The sequence below is a fragment of the Ictalurus punctatus genome, chromosome 21, assembly GCF_001660625.3.
Source record: "Ictalurus punctatus breed USDA103 chromosome 21, Coco_2.0, whole genome shotgun sequence".
NCBI lineage: Eukaryota > Metazoa > Chordata > Actinopteri > Siluriformes > Ictaluridae > Ictalurus > Ictalurus punctatus.
The window spans coordinates 12481709-12505496 of NC_030436.2; the positions used below are offsets into that span (position 1 = coordinate 12481709).

Sequence of the window (23788 nt, forward strand, 5' to 3'; positions counted from 1 at the left end):
TGAAGGGGTTAAAAAGAACAAGTGATTTGTCATGCATCTCTATAAAACTATTACCATCTTATTCATAATAAGTAGTTACTCATTAATAAAGCTAATTTTCAACACTTTCTTCAGTTGTTTACTTGGGCTTAAAACATACATACATACATACATACATACATACATACATACATATGCAGTAGCAGCAACATTACATGCAAATAGCACAATTTAGGATCATTTAAATTTGAAGAATTCATGGTCTACCTTGGACCGAGATGCGACCCTGGTGCGTAGCCCGTCCCTCTGAGCTGTAAGCCTCACATTCATACATGCCCTCATCATCAAAGCTTAGGTCAGGAATGGTCAGGATGGGGCTATCTGCACTAGCTCCAACCTTGGAGGGTAAAACACCATCCACTTTCCTCCAGCGCAACTTAGGTGTAGGACTTAGAGAGAGGTAGATAAATAATTAGACAAAATGGAAGATAAAAAGGATGACATTTATAATGCGGTTTAAAATTCGGCTTTAAAGCATAATGTTTACAGCATGTACAGCAATAGTGAATCAGTCAAAGATGTACCATATGTGGGCCAAACTACTTACTTTCCATAGGCAAAGCACTCCAATTGTGTGGTGTGACCTGCCAAGGCGTACGTCTCAGAGGGAAAACGCACACGGATGTTCGGGGCTGACTTCCTGGGGTTAGCTAAAAATTTTAATGAATGAATGAATGGAGGGGAGGAAGCCAGTACATATTACAGTAAAACACTTTTAAAAGCATCTCTCCTCCAAATGTTGGAGCCTAGAGAAAAGAAAATAACAACAAAAATGCTAAAAGAGCTAGATACACAGATCATTAGTGGAATGATCATTAGTGGACAGAAATGAGGCTGGTCATAGATGAGCACTGATCTACAGTCAACACCAGAATTACTGGCACCCTGGAGAAAAATAATAAAAACTATTGCAATTATTGTAATTTTCACTTTCAATTTTAACTGTTTTCACTCAAATAATTGAGTGAAATTATTGACTTTTTTTAACAAAATGATTTTTTAAGTAGTATATTATTTTTAGTCAAAAACTAATGCGTTGAAAATTACTGACAACCCTAAAGAATAACTAAAATACAAAGTTAAAAATTAACGTAGAAATTGTCTTTCTTAAAAAATAGATATTTTCCCAGAAATGCCATTGTTTCCTGAACTTCAGACTTCACTTTCAAAATCAAACTTTTTTGGCCATGCATAACACCACCATGTTTGGTGAAAATTATGACTGCATAGAAGGGAAAGCAAGTGCATCTGCTGTAGTGGGTCTAGGGTTATGAAATATTGTTTGTTAGAAATCTGATCATTTTTCTACATGTTTTGCAAAAAACAAACAAACAAACAAACAAAAAAAACCTTAAGAAAAATTATGCCACTTTAACATTTGAAGAAATATTGCTTTGAAGAAATTTTCAATATTTTTCAAGAAAGCAGGTTTGAACTTTAACATGGTTAGAGCATAGTCTGGTTAGAGTACAGTATAATGTGATACTACAGACACTTGTGCAGGTAAAGCAGAGAAATAGTGCTGACCGTCAGACTGCACTGTGAGCTGAATGGCTTTGCTGAATGTGCTCTTAGTGGTAATGTCCATGTTAATGGTGGTGAGGCAGAAGTAGTTGCCAGTGTCATTGGCTCTGGCGTTAGACAGGTACAAGTTGCCTGTCACCTGGGACACAAACCACCTTCCCCCGTCTGGCTGGACAAAGCTAGGGAAGTCGTTGAGGATCCAGCGATAGGAGAGAGCTAGGGAGAAAGAAGAGACAAAATGCCATTTTCACTTAATTCTCTTCACTTTTGAGAATGGACAAATTCTTGTTTCATTTCGGCAATTTACCTGGGTAGTGAGCTGGAGGTTGGCAAGCCAGAAAAGTCCCAACTCCCTCATAAACAGTCTGAGGACTCCTGCTCTCTGAGGGGAAATCGTGGAGATCTATAAGAGACAATAAGCCAGTCTGAGCCAACATTAAACTGCCAACTTGTTGGGTCATGAGTTAATGTTGCAGTAAGTAAATTTCATTATTGTTCTTGGATAATCCTGCAGCACAAAATAATTCTCTCTCTATATATTTACTAAAATTGAAATAATAGCAATATGTTTTCAGATGCGTTTGGCTTCTATAATGAGGATAATTTTGCTGATTATCATTTTACTTGATTATTTGAAAGTATCAGGGTGATCAGTGTGTTCAAAATGACCAGTCATGCTATATTAAAACAAGCTCTGATTTGCACATTTGCCATAACAGGGATCTCCAAGGAGGTGATTTATTTATATTTCCTTAAATATATTTATGTTGCTAATAAATTACTCATCTGTAACTATATTATTCACTATCAATTATATAATAACTACAGTAAAACAAATAGGAAAAGGTGTGTAGATATGAGATGGAGAAATTCTTGTCTGGACACACAAATGGGTCTGTGGGGTTTGTTGGTTTAAAATAATATATTGGGTTTTTTTACATTTATTATTATTATTTTTTTTTTAGAAATGTATTGTATTGTATTGGGATTGCATAGAATTGTTTTATATTGGAAAATCAAACTATCAAATCCATTTCTAAATAATGAACAGAACCGGATGATTAAGATTTCACAAGGGCTTTCATAATTTCATAGGCTAATACACTCTTAGGAAAAGGGGTTTTATAGGTTCATTGGATAATTAAGGCTTTTTAGCTTCCAAAAGAGGTCTACTGAAAAGTCTCTTAGATAGGGAAATATTCTGTTGTGGGGTTCTATATAGAGTCATTAGGGTTCCCTTAGAGAGACAACCAAAGAATCCTTAAGGAGGTCCTTATCAGAGGTTTGATTCAAACTCACAGCCAAATTTAAGGTTAGCTGCTCGGCTAACAATGGTGCCACAGCGGTTAATGGCAAGGCATTGGTATGAGCCAGCATCATGGCCAAGTTGGGGATTATTGATCACCAGGTTCCCTGCCACCAGAGTGTAGTGAGAGTCATCTCCTATTGCCACATCTGTTCCATTAACACGCCACCTGAGCAGAACCACAAACAAGAGCATAAACAAGGTCTTTAAAAAGTACATAGTTTCAATGGTAGATTAATATAGTCATATCTGTTATTTGGCATTTTAGCTGGAGCTACATAGTAAATGAAAGCTGTGTTACCTGTAGGAGGCTGCAGGACTGGCTCTTGCCTGGCAATTCATTGTCACTTTGCCCTCAGGCAGCCCCTCTGGGTAAATGAGGCTGGATGGCTGTTCTTCAAACACTGGCCCGCTGTCATGACCCGAAACACACACGTCCCTACCTAATATGAGCATATACACAAAGCAAAAGTAAACTGTTTCAATCATCTCAGCCTTAATGACTGCTTACAGAGTCACTGTGGATGTTGAAAAAGTAAACTGGTCTCCAATCTAAACATTGTATTAAAGCTACATTGGTCTCGAAAGAGCACTCCAAAGTGTTGCCACCTCAAAGCTCCAGGGTCCCTGGGTTTGATCCTGAGCTTAGGATATTTTCTGTGTGGAGATTAAGTGCATGTTCTCCTTGTGTAGATTTTGTCTAGGTTTCTTCCCACCTCCCAACATATGCCAGTAGGTGGATTGGCTACACGTAATTGCTCCTTACACATGTTTAAATACAACTGTTGCCCTTAGGGTTGAATCACTGTGTGCATGGATGCATGCCACGGATTTCCCCTCGTGCTGAATGCCGGAGCTTTCAGCGCACGTTTACTGTCAACGTACACAAAGTCACAAAGCACTCTGTCGTGTTTCCGGGTTGTCCTTGACTGTGTTTACGTTGACACGTTGAGAACTTTGCTGGAGAATTTAGCAACCTGGCATGAACTGCATGCAGGTAATTTCACTAATGCAAACTCTCGATCTGGCCCTAAGTAATCTCCACAGCTCTGTGACACTATCTTGTCAGATGACATTCACTTACTGCATTACATTGAGTGGATACCAAGGCTGAAACAGAGGGGCTCCCCTCACCCACTAAATCACACAGTGTTGGACAATTTTCCTATTGAGCATATTAAGTTGGGGATACATGTCATCATATCTAACTGTGTGTGTGTGTGAGCGTGTTCGCGCATGTCTGCATGTGTGTGCCTGTGTGTGCGTGTGCACATTTGAATGGGTGTTCATGTGTGTTTTGGCATGCATGCAAAGATGTACACTGCCAGTGAGAAGTCTGGGGCTACCCAGAAAATTTCACATTTACCATGAAAACATTTAGCAGAAAATATGGTCAAGACATTGACAAGGTTAGAAATAATGATTTTTGCTTAAAATAAGAATTTTGTTCTTCAAATTTTGCTTTCGTGAAAAAATCCTCCCTTTGCAGCAAGTATAGCCTTGCAGACCTTTGGCGTTCTAGCTGTCAATTTGTTGAGGTAATCTGAGGAAATTTCACCCCATGCTTCTTGAAGCACCTCCCAAAAGTTGGATTGGCTTGATGGGCACTTTTTAACTTAAGCTACTCCCACAACAGCTCAATAACGTGTAGCTCTGGAGAGATCTTTGGCCCATCTTAATCTCTTCCTTTTATTGGCCGGTCTCAGATATGGATTTTTTTTTTAGTAGAACAACAATAGGCTTATGAGTTTCAGAAGATAGTTGTTTTTTGATTTTTGATCAATTCAGTGTTATTTGAATTTTTTTTTTAAAGTGTGCTTTTCTTTCAAAACCAAGGGAATTGCTAAGTGACCCAAACTTTTGACCATTAGTGTAAGGCACACTTGGAATCTGGAACAGTGAGAGATGTAGAGGATCTGTGAGTGGGGTGGATGAGAGGATGGGGAGAAGGAGGTAGAAGAGAGGAGGGGAATGTTCCTATTCAGTTTGATCCCTGTGCAGGTCTCTGCTGGGGAATAACACTCTAGCTCAGTGCTGTGTTTACAGCTATAGCTAATAGAATTCCATAAGAAACATGCCCTCACATCCACACACATCGTTGACAGGCTGCTGCAGCCCCACTACATTAACTCAGTGGTAGACTCCACTAATGGACATTATAGACACAATAGTTGAAATGAGTAAGAGACAATGACTCATCACTGGTATGTATTTACAGTAGCATTACCAAATCCAATTTATGCTAAATATAGCCACAAGCTCATAGAGTTGTAATTAGTAAGGCAATGCTTACATGATTGTTCATTGTTCCCCTACTGTTGGGATGGCAAGTTTACTTGTCATAAAGCCAACACCCCACTGTCACACTTAATGCTTAAATTATGTCAACCCTGACATAAAAACCATCGCTCAAGAAAATCGAATAGTTTCTGCTCACTGACCTAAAATAACAATAAATATTTAATCTGAAGTCTAGCCGTCCTTGGTGCACTCCTAAAAGTGCACTCAAAAGAAGGGGGATGGGGCTAGGGGAGTTGAGAGGGGGGCAAAGAGGACAGTGGGAGGTGTACTTACCCACAGTGTAGCTCAAAGCCAGTGAGCAGAGTGCTAGCAGAAACAATAGGCTCCTCATCCTTCCTATGTGACCACACCCAGGTGAGAGATGGATTCTGTATAACATCAACATATAAAAGTGATGCTAAAAAAGTGACTACTAATTACACCATTAAGCTATACAGTGTTAGCATAACATCATTAAGCTATATAGAACATGCGTATTTATTTAGGGGAGCCCTTGGTTAGTTAAAAAGGTCAAACTGTCTGGATGAAAACAGATAGTGAAAGTCTCATGTGTGTGATGCCTTGTGAGCAAGCAGCTCCAGAATTTTATTTTTTTTTTGTGGGGGTGGGGATGGCTTGATAGTAATGGTGTGAAACAAAGGAGTTAAATAGTCTCAGCTTTGTAGCTATGAAATATGCAAGTCAAATAAAACAAAAATATTTTAGTACCTGTCATGTGTACATCTATGCACACAACACTCTCTAAGTATATGAAAGACTCTTATATGTCTTTTTCCACAAATATTCTACATATTGATCATTGCTACAAATTTAAGAGATGTCCTGAGTCCACTGCTCAATATTGAACAAAACATGAGAGGATCACATGGATGTACTTGGTTCACTAGATGGGACAAGTTGCTCTGAGATAGTATTCCCATATCATACTTGTAACCTAATCTACTCTGCTGGTTCATTGTTCTTTCTCTCACATCTGGTGCCTCCTAGTGTCTGACAGCAGGAGCTCATAGATAACTCATATCTATACAGAGTCAATGAAGCTCTGGTAGTAGCTTGATAGTAATGGGAGATTCTCAAAACGTAAAAATACAAGTTAATGATGCAAGATGCCACAGAACCAAATTCAAAACCAAAAGCTTTTTTTCAATCTTTAGCCGAAAACAAGATAATGTTTAGCATTTTTAGATTAACCACCAAGGCCAAGTTGCCTCTTTTTAATAAAAATGTCTTTTTCACTGTTTTTGCATTGCAGTTCTTTGATTCCCTGCCACTGTTGATATGAGTAACTTGAAATTCTCATGTACTGACAGCAGTAAATTTAGTGTGAGTACTGTGAGATGGAGCTGAATTGAAAAAGAAAATTAATAACCCAAAGGTGTTTTTTACAAACTATTTTGTGAATTTTAAGCCAAAACCAGAAACAGTAAAGCTTGCATTTCCGTATTTTGTTATCTTTCTCTTACATACCCAGCTGTCAAAGTAAATGTGAATGTGAATCATTAATGTGCTGTGTTACTATTATATGACAATAGCTCATAACTGAAAGGGCACTTACATTTGGTATTTACATTTACAGTATTTAGCACACACTCCTCTCCAGAGCAACTTAAAGAAGTGTGATTGTCTAATTCGAAAAGCTATCCTAAAAGCAAGAATCTAAAGATACCAATGATCTAATGCACTGCCAAAAACAATAGGTACTGATATACAAGGAGGTTTTTTTGCTTCTCAGTCTGCATTTGAAGACAGCAATGGGCACCAATACACAAAAGAGACTTGATGGCTGGGAAAAGGATAACGATAGCAGCTATTTCTTTCATATTTCACCCCAAACATTTCTTTATAGTAATACTGGAAACAAAAACATAAAATTAAGTTGCCACTTTTTAAAAAGTTTTTACTTCTGTGTTGTAGTCTGTGAGACTTAAATTGTCATAGAAACAAAGAAATTGATAGAGTATAATAATAAAACCATGAATGTTGGTTACTGTAGGGATATGTGATCTTCATTGTAGTCTGCTCAGTGTTTCTTTGCAAATCAAAATTAAATCAAAGTTCAAATCACTTTCAAAAATGTGAAAGAACAGAATCATCAAAATGAGTCATAATGGCTGTCCCTCCTGCATAACCTTCTCCAAGACATAACATTGTTGTGTCTGACCTGGTCTAAAAAAAACATTATTTTCAGCACAGACTGCTGTGCTGTGGACCCTGTGAGGTCAGATAAGATGGTGTGATCTCATCACTCCATATTTATCTTAGTTATGCTCGTCACAGAAATAGTGCTACAAATACTCCTAGCAGTCATTTACTGACGCTGATGTGAAAAATGGTAGGGATATAATCACAGAATTACTGAATTACATCTAGACAAGGCTGTATGCCTCAGTGTGCCAAGTCTCAAGCTTGAGCTTGTTATAGTAGTGCCTAGTCAAAGACACTGCAATGTTTTTGCCACCCTCTACTTGGCAGCACGAGAGATTTGAATAAAAGAATGGACTGATGTTTTGCATTGACTGATGTTGATTAGTCTTGATTACATGGACTAGCCTATGTTGGGTTATGTTACAGCCTTTTCTGACAGTAGTAGAGGTTTAGGTTTGTAATAAGAAACACAAGACTTTCATTGCTGTAATTTTAAACTATAGAGTAATAGTATGGAGTTATTTCCAACTTTCTATTTGACTTTTTTCATGACTCTCTGCACCATAGCCAACCCTCTGTCCTTGTCTGTCTCTATAGAAATTCATGCTTCATGACTGACTAAAACAGTGCCTGGGGCAATGAGGCTTTAGTGCTACATATGCTCATGGTTTGCAGTATCCGAAATGAGGTTTAGCAGGTTTCATGTTTGGGACGACTGTTGTCAAGAGAAGACCAGTCATGGAAATATAAAAAACATATACATCTAAGGTACTTTAGATCAAGCAACAAGGCTACAGTTTCAGCTTCGCGACTGATCCTCCACCCAATCTCTGTCAAAAATCTTCAAGATATTAGGAGTGCCATAAGACTAATCAATAAATGAAGCAGGCCCTAGAAAACTCCAAGCATCAGGCAGAGTGTACAACCAGTAAGAGCATTTGTCATGGAAGAAAAAGGTAATTTGCAGGATTGGTGAACACCAAACAGCTTTTCGGAAATACAATCTCAACATAATTTGACAATATTTGCTATACTCTAGTCCCTGTATAAATATGCAACCCCTGTTACAGATAACTCTGAAATCTATGAGTGAGACTTACTGAAGCAGATGTGAGCAGAATTATAATAATGATCTAGGCAGGTAAAGGACATCCCTACTTTTTTTCTTTTGCAAGATTAATATAGAATATTTTGACTTTTTGCAAAATACATCTGGGATGAAAATTGCAAAACATTAGATTATTTAATCACATATTGCATCATGTAGCCTGCAGATTCTTTGTATATTTATTCAGTCACAATGTGATTTTGCTTATAATAAGAGGCATCCTTACAAAAAACTACTCATGTCTCTGGGTTTTATAAACTCCCATAATCATCTGTTTTTGGTTAAGCTATGACAATATAGCTATTGCTTTATGAGTATTCATACAATGGTCCACTGTGTGCTGTAATGGGAGGGGCTCTGTGTGTTTGTGCATAGCTATGAGTTATCTCTGCTCGCTATTGAAACAAAGGTTTGAAATTTTCCATTTTCCATTTTCATGCATTAAACAATTATACCATAAATCACATCTACAGACTTCTGTTTTCATTACAGCTTAATTTGTTAGGCTAAATTTGGCATTATATCTTTATTAGCACAACGCATCCCTGGCATTTAAAGACTTGACTGTGATGAATATTGTAGATCCAGATTATAATTATTCTGATATTCCTGTGTAACCTGAATATAACTAATACTGTGTAGTAAACAAACATATATGTAGCTTGTCTGCTAATCTCTGTACCAGTCTTAACCTCAAAGGAGGACTCAGATAACCACCATCTTGCTCCATATTCCTGCAGCAAGCCATGTCTCATCCTAATGGACTGTTTGCCCTGTTGTCAAAGATTGTGACCATTACTCAGGAGGTCATGGGTAATGTAACATATTTGCATTCATTCACCCCAGCAGATTGTATTTTCAATGTCTTCATAGGGAAAAGGGGATCTAATAGGCCAGGATATGGAGACAGACTAACTTGATACACAGACAAATTAATAAACATCTCATACAACTAGGGCTGTAACTACCGATTATTTTCATAATCGATTAGTTGGCCAGTTATTTTTCAGATTAATTAGATTGGGGGGTGTCAAATTTTCAGTAACATTTTTCCGTATATTTAAAATAGAATCCACAAACAAAAGTGTTACAAATATAAACTTCAGAATAAAACTTTACACAACTGTTCGTCCAATTATATAAGACTGAAAAGAACCCAGTAAACACGCCAGAATATATATTATTCATTTAGGACTGTAGTTTCATTCAGTGCTTTTTTGCATCCATAAAAAGTAATACATAAATACTTATATATAATATAAACTATTATATATATATATATATATATATATATATATATATATATATATATATATATATATATATATATATATAAACTATTATATATATATATATATATATATATATATATATATATATATATATATATACACACACACACACACACACACACACACACACACATACATATATATATATATATATATATATATATATATATATATATATATATATATATATATATATATATATATATAAACATGACAGAAGTTACACTAAAAGCGAGCAAATACACCATATAATGACAATAAACTTAAATCAAACTAAACCTCTTAAGCAACTTGCACCAGTTTCCCCAACCCCTTGCACACAGTGGAGCATTTTGGATATAAACATAAGTTTGTGCTCGTGCATCACTGTCGTGCTTCAGTGCTACACAAACTACGCTTTATAAAGTTTGATCTTCTTTGAGACGATATTACCTTTATAAAATTCATACACTTGACCAGTGGTTCTCAACCTTTTGTGAGCTCTGGACCCCTAGCATATTTCGAACAATCCACAAGGACCCCCTCACTCCACAACAATTATAGGCTATATATTTAACAGTTATTTCTATATATGTTGCTTTATTTTATTAATTTTTAATATTAATAATATGAACATTGGACCTCCATCCATCCATCTTCTATACCGCTTATCTTTTTCAGGGTCACGGGGAACCTGGAGTCTATCCCAGGGAGCATCGGGCACAAGGCGGGGTACACCCTGGACAGGGTGCCAATCCATCGCAGGGCATTAACATAACATTGGACATTCAAAATTTAATCAAAATATTTCAAGATTTAATTTTTTAAATTTTATTGTTGGTGTGACATTTAATTTGAATTATTTTTTGTTTATTTTATCCATCACTTGAACTTGTCTACTACTCACAGGTTTATTGCAAATTATCATTTCCTTTGTAAATAAATTTAAAATAACTCCATCAATGAACAATCGTCAGCTCAGATAGCATGATATTTGTGAATGCACACGAATAACCAAATTGATTAATTTTAAAACATCTCATTTGAGTACATTTTGATACATTATTTAAACATTAAATCCTTCCCACGGACCCCCTTCAATTACATCACTGACCATTAGGGTTCCGCGGACCCCCCTCACTCCCAAGCCTCTCTCCCCACCCCCGAAGAAGAAAAGTAGCGTAATTAGTAAATGTGCCAAGCACAGGCCAGCTAATTGATGAGATTCGTTGACAACAATTTCCAAGAATGAGTTGTTATGGAGCTGTTATTAAGCTATAAAGAAGCCTAAATCACCACTTAGTAATACGTGAAGCAGCAGACTAAACATAATTCAGATGACAGTGCAAACATTTTTAGCTGACTTCTTGGTAAACAGAAACTAGTCAACTAATGAAGTTCAAATGTATTGGATATTGGATTTCACAATAACTGCAGAGACTTTTCTTTCAGTATTGCTTTTCCTAGGTTTCCAGTGGTTCACCAAATGGAGCTGAGATTATAAAATCCAAATCTTACCAAACTTACTTGCTTCTTGTAATCAAGCAAAAGTAATTAGAAGTTTACACTGCAGTAGAACAGTGGTAGCACTCCAGGCTGTCATTTTGTTATAAAGTAATTGGGGTGGCATGAGAGGTAAATTTGAGTATAATCAGTGGTGAAATAGTGTTTTATATATTTGTCTATTTTTCAGCTTTTATTTAAAGTGCTGTGAAATAGTCTTGGGACATATGAAGACATGCTATAAAATTAAGATTCTTTGAAAAAAATGATAAAATTGAAATACTAAACATATAAAGAGCAGTAAACATTTTGCAGGAGTTTTTTCCTTTAAAACTGCATTGGACTGTTTTACAAGAAAATTAACTGGTTATTTCAAGCGTGGAGAACCTGTTACTGTTCTCCTGCACACTTTGGCTCTCACTGTTTCTGACTCTGCAGGTAAAACATCAAATGGTGTCCATGACCATTTCTGTAAAATGTCTTTTTTAATGATAATTTGGTGAATCATTCAAATTCTGAACAATTTTTGCATTGTGGCAGGACACATTATCCTGCTGAAAGAGGCCACAGCCATTAGGGAATATCATTGCCATGAAGGGGTGTACTTGGTCGGCAGAAATACTTAGGTAGGTGGGACGTGTCAAAATAACATCAACGTGGACCCAGGACCCAAGGTTTCTCAGCAGAACATTGCCCAGAGCATCACTCTATTAAGATCACAGGAACGAGAGGACCCAAAAGCAGATCACAGATACTAGGGTTGAGGGGTAAATGGGTTTTATTGAAAGTTAGGATAGGTAGGAGTGGGGAGAGAAGTGTGCTCAAGGCTGGGATTTGAACTCAGGTTGGCACCATGAGACTTGAGTGCTGAATCAGATAGCCACATGGGAAGGCGAGGTGGGGGAAGGAAATGAGCAGGCAAACAGACTGCTGAAGACGTGATCCTGGAATACATGGGAAAGCAACAAAAGAGTAAGCGAACAAACACTGGACATAAAAACTTGGAAAATAAACACAAGTAGGCCTGACGTGTTACTGCACTAGAAGCCGGAACCATCTGACAGCAAATGGCTGGAGAACCGGGGTTATATACTCCACTGATTGGTGACCTGATGAGGGACAGGGGCGCTCAATAATTACATCAGGGAGAGTGGAGCGCTATGCCCAGACACACACACACACACACACACACACACACACACACACACACACACACACAGAGACACAGACACAGACAGAGAGAGAAATGAGAGGGAGAGAAAACACTGGAAACATTAGGAAGGAGGAAAACACTGAAACACACAGGAGTCTTGGCCCAGACCATGACACACAATATCTCCTCCAGCTTGCCTTCTTCTCAAAGTGCATCCTGGTGCCATCTTGCTATCTCTTCCCCAGGTAAGTGACGCACATGCACCCGGCTGTGTGAAAGAAAACATGATTCATCAGACCAGGCCACCTTCTTCCATTGCTCCATCGTCCAGTTCTGATGCTCACATGCCCACTGTACAGTGCTGTGAAAAAGTATTCCCATCCTGATTTATATTGTTTTTGTGTATATCTCATAATAAATAGATTTACATCTTAAAAGAAATATAACATAAAACAAAGGCAACCTGAGTTAACACACAATACAGTTTTTATTTATTTAGCTTTTTATTTAAGCAAAAAAACGAAAGGTCCAACACATATCACCCATAGGAAAAACTAACTGCCCCCTTAAATCTGGTCATGCCACCTTTAGTAGCAATAACTGCAACCAAATGCTTTCAATAATTGGAGCTCAGTCTTTCACAGCACTGTGGTGAAATTTCGGCCCACTCTTCTTTGCAGAACTGCTTTAGTTCAGCTACATTGGAGGGTTTTTGAGCATGAACTGCCTATTTAAGGTCCTGCCACAGCATCTCAATTGGTTCAAGTCAGGACTTTGACTAGGCCACTCCAAAACTTTAATTTAGATTACTTTTTTAACCTTTCAGAGGTGGATTTACTCCTACGCTTTGGATCACTGTCTTGCTGCATAATCCAGCTGCACTTGAGATTCAACTTACCGAGTGAAGACCAGACATTCTCCTTTAGGATTTTCTGGTAGAGAGCTGAATTAATATTTCCCTCAATTATTGCAAGTTGCCCAGGCCCTGAAGCAGCAAAGCATCCCCACACCATCACACTTCCACCACCATGCTTGATCATAGGTATGATATTCTTTTTGTGGAATTCTGTGTTTGGTTTATATCAGATGTAACGGCACCCCTGTCTTCCAAACAGTTCCACTTTTGACTCATCAGTCCACAGAACATTCTCCCAAAAGGTTTGAGGATCACCAAGGTGTGTTTTTGGTAAAATTCAGATGAGCCTTAATGTGCTTCTGGGTTAGCAGTGGTTTTCACCTTGCCACTCTTCCATGGATGCCATTTTTGCCCAGTGTTTTTCTGATAGTGAAGTCATGAACAATGACCTTTATTGATGCAAGAGAGGCCTGTAGTTCCTTTGACGTTGTCCTTGGCTTTTTTGTGACTTCCTGGATGATTTGTAGCTTGGAGGAATTTTGGAAGCTTGGCCACTTCTGGGAAGCTTCACTTCTGTGCCTAGTTTTTCAATTTGGAGATAATGTCTTTCACTGTGGTTCTTTGGAGTCCCATAGACTTTGAAATAACTTTGTAACCCTTCCCAGACTGATGCATTTCAATCACCTTTTACCTCACCTTTGGCATAGTGTGTTACTGGGTAAGACCTTTTAACCATGCTGTTCATGCTGTTGAAAAAGTTCTGTTTAAATGTTGATTTGATTGAACAGGGTTTTGCAGTAATCAGGTCTGGTTGCGTCTAGTCCAGCTGAACCCTATTATGAATGCAGTTTCATAGATTTAGGGAATTAGCAACTACGGGGGCAAATACATTTTCACACAGGCCCAGTTGGTATTGGATAACTTTTTTTGCTTCAATAAATAACATTATCATTTAAATAATATATTCTGTGTTTACTCAGGTTGCCTTTGTTTAATCTTAGATTTTGTTTTAATTTCTGAAGCAATTTAGTATGACATACCCCAAAACAGAATAAATCAGGATGGGGAAAATACTTTTACACAGCACTGTAGGTGCTTTCGGTGGTGGACAGGGGTCAGTATGGGCAAGCTGGCCGGTCTGTGGCTACACTACCCCCTATACAGCAAACTGTGATGCGCTGTGTGTTCTGACACCTTTCTATCATAGCTAGCATGATAGTTAACTTTTTCAGAAGCTCTTTTGTGGGATTGGACCAGACGAGCTAGCTTTTGCCCACCTCATGCATCAATGAGCCTTGGGTGCCCATGACCCTGTCACCGTTTCACCAGTTGTCCTTCCTTGAACCACTTTTGGTAGCACTACATGCTGGGAACACTGCACAAGACCTGCCATTTTGGAGATTCTCTGACCCAGTCATCTAGACATCACAATTTAGCCCTTGTCGAAGTCACCCAGCTCATTTTTCCTGCTTCCAATACATCAACTTTGAGAACTGACTCTTCACTTGCTGCCTAATATATTCCACCCCTTAACAGGTGCCATTGTAACTAGAAGATCAGTGTTATTCATTTCACCTGTCAGCGGATTTAATATTATGGCTGATCAGTGTAAAAGAAACATCTAAGACAACATTTCTAGCAAAGGTTTGGGGTTCTAAAAATTTTGTACAATTGCCATTAAATATTCTAAATGCATGGATTTTATTAAGTCAGAGAGGACACAGTGTTTATCTTCTCACCAGCTGTGTCCCACTTGCTCTGATTGTCCTGACTTGATTTATGCACATAATTGGTTTCTCCTACTTGTCATGCATATGGTGCTCAATATGGTTTGTGTCTGGCCTCTGGAACCAACCATCATGTTTTGAAACTTAGGCAAGAAAATTCTTAAGTGCAGAAGATGTAAGACTTGCAGGAGTTTGCCAACCTGTAACTGAATTATATTACAGTCTGCAAATGTTGTTGGTCTGTCATAGCAAGAATAGATTTGCTTTTCAGTGACCTTCTATAGACTGGAAGTATAATGCAGTCTTAATTATTTTTCTTCCTTTTTGTTATTATGGATTTGGGACAGTTTTGCTAATGCGACAGAGCATCTGTGTCACCCTTGAAGACAACGATGCTCTGTTTTCCTGCTTGATTCTTCCCGCAGATGTAAACAAAGAATCATCTGCCCCAAAGTACTTCACAGTAAAGATAAAGGAACCTCCAAGCACTTCCAACTCTCCCTCTCCTCATCGTTTACCTCTGGACACAGATCTCAGCTGGAGCTACATCACATAGCTGATATACACATTCTTGCCTCTTTGCCCTACAGACATATTTGGCCTTGTGACCTCTGGAAGCCCCGCTTGAGGTGACCTGCTAATAAATATGTTCTAACATATCTGATCTTTCACATTTAGACACTTTGTGAATGGTGAAACCAGCCACTCTGGAGAATCGGATGGATTTCAGTCAGGGTTAAATGCTCCACACTCTTAGGCTGAACATTATATTATATTAACATCTGTGGCTGAATAATTTAGTGTTGTAAATGACTCAGCAGTACTTTCTTGAGTTATAGGTTTAGGGGCTCAAGACAGGGTCAATTCTCAGTAGCTAGATAGAATGTGCTCCCAGCAACCCTAATCTAATTCCACATCATTTCTGTTTTTTAAAGCTGTAGCATATTCTCACTCCAACCATTAAATAAACTAAGAAGATAATAAGGTTATGCCCTTGAGTAAAAAGAGACCACATATGAGTGGGCGTGTCTTTGAGTGGTAGGCCTACAGATTATTGCATCTTTGAGCTTAGAATCAAAACGCACCCTTCAAACATTTCTGAATAAACATGATTGCATGGTTTTTCTAACATATCATGTCAAGTTAGGTTATGTTAATATTAATAGTAAAGATGATAACATTTGCAAATTAATTCGCAATATTCATAGGTGTCTAGAAATCTCATAAATCCTGTCAATTAGCTCATGATAGCTAGCTTGTTAGTGCTAGCAGTGACATTTATTAACATTAATAAATATTACTTAAAAATCTTGTCAGGTTAGCTGCCTAACCATTGCAGAAAAAATATTATATATCATAAAATATCCTACAAATATTTATTAATATAATTGTTACTTTGTTGACTTGCTGTTTGATTAAGGCAGTGCAAAGTGGACTCATGTAACATGTACCATACCTTATCAAGCACATGCCCTTATCTAGCCCCAACACTGCCAAGCTACCACTGTTGGGCCCTTGAGTAAGGCCCTTAATCCATTCCTCCAGGGGTGCCGCATCATGGCTGAAGCTGCGCTCTCACTCCAGTTTCCAAACAGTATGCTAACTAAAGGTTTCTTCTTCCTCTTTATCTTCTTCTTTTTCTTCTAAAATCTCTTGGAACCACTTGGAAATCTTGTCAGCTTAGCTCATGTTAGTTAACTGGCTAAAAAATTATTATAAAAAAACTTTTTTCTCCCATTTTCTCCCCAATTTGTTTACTCTGAGAGACAAAGTTTGACCATAAATGAACAAATTAATCATTAATGAGAGATGACGGACAAAACCATTTTCCTTTCTGTTAGAGATCTTAGTTTATTGATCCAACTATGCTTCAAGTTTGAACTGAATACAACTGAAAGAAAAAAGGGAAAAGCATGCTCATTATATGCTTTTTTCTTCCTACTTGAAGAAACAGATTGAATGATGTCCACATTTTACCTCAAAGACACATCCTCCTACATCCTCCCTTGTATCCTCCATATACAAATGTAGAAGTAAGGAATGAACTGTAAAAAGGCTCTCAATTAAGTGGCAGAGTTGTAGAAATTTAATTTTGCAGTTGGTGTACCACATTTTTGGTCTCTCAGGAAATGAAACCAAGCTCCAAAATGTGCTTACAATGTGGACACATTTAGCATTTAGTCATAATATTGGTGTGCTCTCTCTCTCTCTCTCTCTCTCTCTCTCTCTCTCTCTCTCTCTCTCATATGCGTCTGTTATAGGTTTTGGCTAGATTTTGACCAAGCAGAGTCATGAGAGAATCAGAGTTGAACAGAAAGGAGAAATCAATAAAGCCGACAAGAAAGATGTGAGCCTGACCAGCTGCTGAGAAGTCATAACAAAACGGATTTTAATGATTATTCATCTGAAGCATATAAACAGTGTTCAACATAAGTATAGATAACATCATTTTGAATGCTAATAGACAGGTGTATTAGTGAGAAACTTGTCATTAACTGGGTCATTAACATAAAAAATGATCCGCAAGCCAATTTTCCTTTCTGTTACAGACCTATATGCACTGACCCAACTATCCTTCAAGTATTCAGATTGACCTTATAGTGACAGGAGAAACATGGCATATAATTAAGACATATGCAATGCATATTCACCATATGGCAAGTAGTCACATTAAGACAGAGAAGTGTGTACATATTTACTTAGAATATCCTCAATCTTCACCATTACAATCTAAAAAAAAAATAAAAAACTCAATCAGGCCAGAAAACAAGTGAATTTACTGAATGTTTCATGAGCCAAGGAAGATACATCCCCTCATTCTCATACTACAAGGTTATATTTACATAGAAAATTTTATAAACATTTCTAGGTCATTGGCAATTCTCAGGGTGAAACCTGAGAAATCCAGGGTGAAATTGTGACTGAATTATCATCAACACAGAATCTTCCCAAACATTCACATTATAAATACTGGCACTAGAGCTGCAACAACTAATATATAAAATTGATTATGAAAGTTGATGTCAAAGAATTTCATTATCGATTAGGTAGTCTGTGCATGGCATGAGGTACATTTACTCATTGCGTTACTTCTGGTCCGAAAACATGGATCAGAGAGAACAGCCCAAAGTTGTGTCCCAAATGAGGAGACTTACACTATGCACTATGTACTCTACCATCTGGTGTATGAATTTTATAAGGGTATTATCGTCTCAATGGAACACTAGAGGTTTTTTACTAAACAGAAATATAAGCCACTTCCCAGTCATCAAACGCATGTAATGCGATGCCTCTAGCTTTAGCAGAATACCCAGCGTCAATGAAAATGAAATTCTTCAGCTTACTGTTTATGTCAGCATTACCTTTTCTGCCCAACATGACCTCAGTCACCATCAGACAGAAGCGTAATCGTCAAGTGACGGTAGAAAAAAGTGTGTGAACCAAGTCCTCTAAGGCATGGGAGCATTTTATATTAAATGCAGTGAAGAAGACTGTAACCTATGTAACCTGTAACTTATGTTGATATCAAAAATGCTCCTCGGTCTAGGGAAATTGGTGCAAGTTGTTTAAACGGTTTAGTTAAGATCTGTAATGTCAAATTAAAATGGTACAATTTTTAATTATTAATTTAGGATAAAAATTTAATTATCAGTGCTTTTTTTGTGTATCCAGAAAAAATTATAAATAAATACTTATACTGTATATAATATAAACTAATACACACACACACACGCGTGTGTGTGTGTGTGTATTAGTTTATATTACATATAAGTATTTATGCATTATTTTTAATGTAAAGTTTTAGACTGAAGTGTATATTTGTAACACTCAATTTGTGGATTAATCGAAAAGATGACTCGTTTTTTAAAATAATTGTAGTTGCGGCCCTAACTGGCACACTTGATACTTGACTAGCTTGTTAATCCATTTTAGAGGGACACAGTGTTTACTGATATTTCTGTCTCTTTCTCTCACAATTCTCCCCCCCCATTTTCAGTTCTATTTGAACACCTAAGCACATGGCCTGCTGCTGGTCATGACGGCTGGCCAGAGGCGGCATATCATTAGCATTCTGCTGTGTGCTTTCCAATGCTGCTTCACTGAACTTTAATTTACTTGACAGTTGCCATTGCTGCTGCTGTGACTTCTTTTTGCCACCACTACCAGGCTCTCGCTCAATGCCCTCACTGTCCTCTGACTCCCCAAACAGCCCCAGGACATATACTCTCTTGAGAAATGTGGCTTCTAGTTTTTAACATGCTGTCTAACTCAGACAACATTCTCTTTAATAGATTCTGAGAATTGAGGTGGAATGATGTAAAAATTCATAAGTTGCTCAAAACTATAAGGTAAATTAGGACATATTATAGTATAATCTAGCAAAGCTTCAATAAAGTCATTTTAAATTATGTAGGTCTACATTTTTTAGTCATCATATAACAATAATGACACTATTTCAGATTTCATTGTCAAGTTTTACCACTATAGTAAATGGTAAATGGCACACTTATACAGTGCATCCGGAAAGTATTCCCAGCGCTTCACTTTTCCCACATTTTATGTTCCAGTCTTATACCAAAATGGATTAAATTAATTATTTTCCTCAAAATTCTACAAACAATACCCCTTAATGACAATGTGAAAGTAGTTTGTTTGAAATCTTTGCAAATTTATTAAAAATAAAAAACAAAAAAGCACATGTACATAAGTATTCACAGCCTTTGCTCAATACTTTGTTGAAGCACCTTTGGTCCCAATTACAGCCTCAAGTCTTTTTGTGTATGATGCTACAAGCTTGGCACATCTATTTTTCAGCAGTTTTTCCCATTCTGCTTTGCAGGACCGCTCACGCTCCATCAGGTTGGATGGGGAGCGTCGGTGCACAGCCATTTTCAGATCTCTCCAGAGATGTTCAATCGGATTCAAGTCTGGGCTCTGGCTGGGCCACTCAAGGACATTCACAGAGTTGTCCTGTAGCCACTCCTTCGTTATTATGGCTGTGTGCTTAGGGTCATTGTCCTGTTGGAAGCTGAACTTTCACCCCAGTCTGAGGTCCAGAGTGCTCTGGAGCAGGTTTTCATCAAGGATTTCTCTGTACATTGCTGCATTCATCTTTCCCTCAATCCTGACTAGTCTCCCAGTTCCTGCCGCTGAAAAACATCCCCACAGCATGATGCTGCCACCACCATGCTTCACTGTAGGGATGGTATTGGCCACGTGATGAGTGGTGCCTGGTTTCCTCCAGACATGACGCTTGCCATTCAGGCCAAAGAGTTCAATCTTTGTTTCATCAGACCAGAGAATTTTGTTTCTCATGGTCTGAGAGTCCTCCAGGTGGGCTGTCATGTGCCTTTTACTGAGGAGTGGCTTCCATCTGGCCGCTCTACCATACAGGCCTGATTGGTGGAGTGCTGCAGAGATGGTTGTTCTTCTGGAAGGTTCTCCTCTCTCCACAGAGACATATCGCTCAGTGTGGCCGGGCAGCCAGCTCTAGGAAGAGTCCTGGTGGTTCCAGACTTCTTCCATTTACGGATGATGGAGGCCACCGTGCTCATTGTGACTTTCAATGCTGCAGAAATGTTTCTGTACCCTTCCCCAGATCTGTGCCTCGATACAGTCCTGTCTCGGAGGTGCACACACAATTCCTTGGACTTCATGGCTTGGTTTGTGCTCCGACATGCATTGTTAACTGTGGGACCTTATATAGACAGGTGTGTGCCTTTCCAAATCATGTCCAATCAACTGAATTTACCACAGGTGGATTCCAATTAAGTTGTAGAATCATCTCAAGGATGATCAGTGGAAACAGGATGCACCTGAGCTCAATTTTGAGTGTCATGGCAAAGGCTTTGAATACTTATGTAAATGTGCTTTTTTTGTTTTTTATTTTTAATAAACTTCCAAAGATTTCAAACAAACTTCTTTCACGTTGTCATTATGGGGTATTGTTTGTAGAATTTTCAGGAAAATAATGAATTTAATCCATTTTGGAATAAAGCTGTAACATAACAAAATGTGGAAAAAGTGAAGCGCTGTGAATACTTTCCGGATGCACTGTATAGCGTTTTTATCCAAAGCGCTTTACACTGTGTCTCATTCACCCATTCATACACACACTCACACACAAAGGGTAGCAGAGCTTCCATGCAAGGTGCTAACTTGCCATCGGGAGCAATTTGGGGTTCAGTGTCTTTCCCAAGGACACTTCGGCATGTGGAGTCATGTGGCAGGGAATCAAACCGCTAACCCGCCCTACCACCTGAGCCACAGCCACCCCATACACCATCACACCACTAATTAACAGAGAAGCTATGTTTGTGTTAAGCTATGTTGTGTCTAATGAGGATAACTCTATGTTCATTAGAGTTAACCTCATTGTCCTCATTGTTTTGATGCTTGAGGTAGCTTTACAAGAATTTGCAGTACACAAGAGGTAATTTTTCCAACTTACTCCAGGGGTTATATTACATAGGGAATATTACATAATCATACTGGAATGGAAAATGAAAGCAGCGAGTGAATTAATGAATGTGAAAATATATAATTCGTGAATTAAACTAAAACTAAAATGTCTTGTTTATAATGACCTTTCTTAAGATTGACAATAAACTTAAAACTAAATGTTCAATGTCTATTCCAAATTCTGAACAAACGGGTCATTATTTTATCCTGAACAAGTCTTTGTTACTATAGCTGGTGACTATCTATTATAGATTAAGAAAGGCATTCTCATCATCTGATTATTATCAGTATCTCTCAGAAGATACTAATCTCTCAGAAGAGCTGCAGTCAATCTTTGATTCACAGTTGTTGAACAAAGCAGTCAAGACTGAATCTTTGGGCCATTATCTCAACTTCAGAATGTGGGCAAAGAAAGGTCTTACTGAAGGCTTGGATGAATAAAATTTTTGTATGAATTTCATTATCAGTCTTATGGAATCTTATTCTTAACTAATGATTAAGATTCTTTGATATCACCTAATTTCCCATTAAACATATGTGGAAAGTTTAATAATTGTATATATATATATATATATATATATATATATATATATATATATATATATAAAAATTCAGTATGTTACAACCCCAATTCCAAAAAAGTTGGGAAAACAGAATGCAATGATGTGCAAGTCGTATAAACCAATATGTTATTCCCAATAGAACATAGAAAACATATCAAATGTATAAACTGAGCAAATGTATGATTTTAAGGAAATGGTACATTTATACCCAATCATGTTACTGATTTGTTACCAATTAACCTCCAGCTGTTTCTTTTTAGTAACACTTACTTTTCCAGCCTTTTGTTGCCCCGTACCAAATTTTTTGAGATGTGTTGTGGCCATCAAATTACATTTTTCCTTAAAATGGTACATTTCCTTAGTTTAAACATTCGAAATGTTTTCTGTGTTCTATTAAGAATAACTTATGGGTTTATGAGACTTGCAAATCATTGCGCCCTGTTTTTATTTACATTTATTTACATGTTACACAGCGTCCCAACTTTTTTGAATTGGGGTTGCACATATATATATATATATATATATATATATATATATATATATATACATATATATATATATATATATGTGTGTGTGTGTGTGTGTGTGTGTGTGTGATAGGAAGATTAGGATTAGGGTCAGTGTCTGTACCTTTTTAAACAATTTTACTCATGTTAAATCAAACTTGATCCAACCTCATCATCATCTTTGTTCAGAAATGTACCAGTTGCTCATATCAGGGCTGAGGTTTCCTAAAGCATCCCAACACTAATATGATAGAGTGAGCATAACATTGAATACTGTATCTACCAGTATAAAATGCTTTAGGGAAACTGGGACCAGGTTGTTATATAGCCACCAATAGAAGGTTCATTTGCAATATGATTCCTTGATAACGGTTATTGATTCTTTAAACATCTTCCAGGCTTCACAGTCAGGAGGTAATGAAGCAGGCATTTTAATTAGGACTTAGGTTAAGTCCCATAGGATTAATTTTCGAGCCTGACTGGCAAAACATATCGTTACTGTTTAGATCAGACAAGGCGATTGTTAACATGTAAAAAGAAGTTAGCAGCCAGTGCACCTGTGTTCGTAGATGTTATGTCAGCTCTTCTGAACACCTGAAGCAAAGCGCCACAGGATCCTTACCCGCCGCCAACATCCCGTGTACACCAAATACACCAGATATCATCTCAGACATTTCTGTATTATATAAACTAGGAAAAACTACATTATCTGAGTAAGTTAGTTTGGTTATGCTTTATAGCACAAGAACTAAACACCTAAAATGCACAAACCTATTGCGCAATCAGATGCTTTAGACGGACGTGGGACCCTTCTCTATTCTACAAAACAAACCATTAAATCAGCGCGCCACGTACCTAAGAAAAAATCCGCCGCAGACCAAGCAGCAAATAAGCAGATAAAGAAGTAACTGCCATATCATACGGCCATGTCTTGCAAGGACTGTGCTCTTACCTTAATCAACAGCTCGGAATCGGGATGAGGGTGCAGTTTTTCCTCCTTGTTCGGTGATGCTGTTGTGACTCCGCTCAGTCCAGCGTAATTTGCGCAAAGAGGAGAATGACGCTGCGCGCATCTACCGGCCTGCGATAATAAAATAATCTGTACTATGTAATGGCTCGGCTCTGGATATTCTGACAGAGCTTTGTTATGCAGCCTTGTCGCGCTAAGGTATCTCGTTTACGATAACGCTTTCTCCCTCTCTCTGTCCCTGCCTTTCATATTCTAAAGCGTTATCCCTCCTTCTTTCCTCTCCCTGCACCAATCCATCTTCTCGTCTCAGAGTATCAGCTCCTCCCTCTCTCTCTCTCTCTCTCTCTCTCTCTC

General features: G+C 37.8%; 1 protein-coding gene across 1 annotated transcript in view; it reads right to left on the reverse strand.

The window, feature by feature from the left end:
* Positions 1-23705, reverse strand: part of cntn2 (contactin 2) — a 38631-nt gene extending 14926 nt beyond the window's left edge. The window contains exons 1-8 of the mRNA XM_017496530.3: positions 23417-23705; positions 5444-5538; positions 3171-3312; positions 2863-3038; positions 1871-1966; positions 1567-1779; positions 587-689; positions 247-428 (exon numbers count right to left, since the gene is read on the reverse strand). Of these exons, the coding sequence (XP_017352019.1) occupies positions 247-428; positions 587-689; positions 1567-1779; positions 1871-1966; positions 2863-3038; positions 3171-3312; positions 5444-5501 (970 nt within the window). The 5' untranslated portion in view covers positions 5502-5538; positions 23417-23705. The remainder of the gene's footprint in view (positions 1-246; positions 429-586; positions 690-1566; positions 1780-1870; positions 1967-2862; positions 3039-3170; positions 3313-5443; positions 5539-23416) is intronic.
* Between the last annotated feature and the right edge of the window lie 83 nt (positions 23706-23788).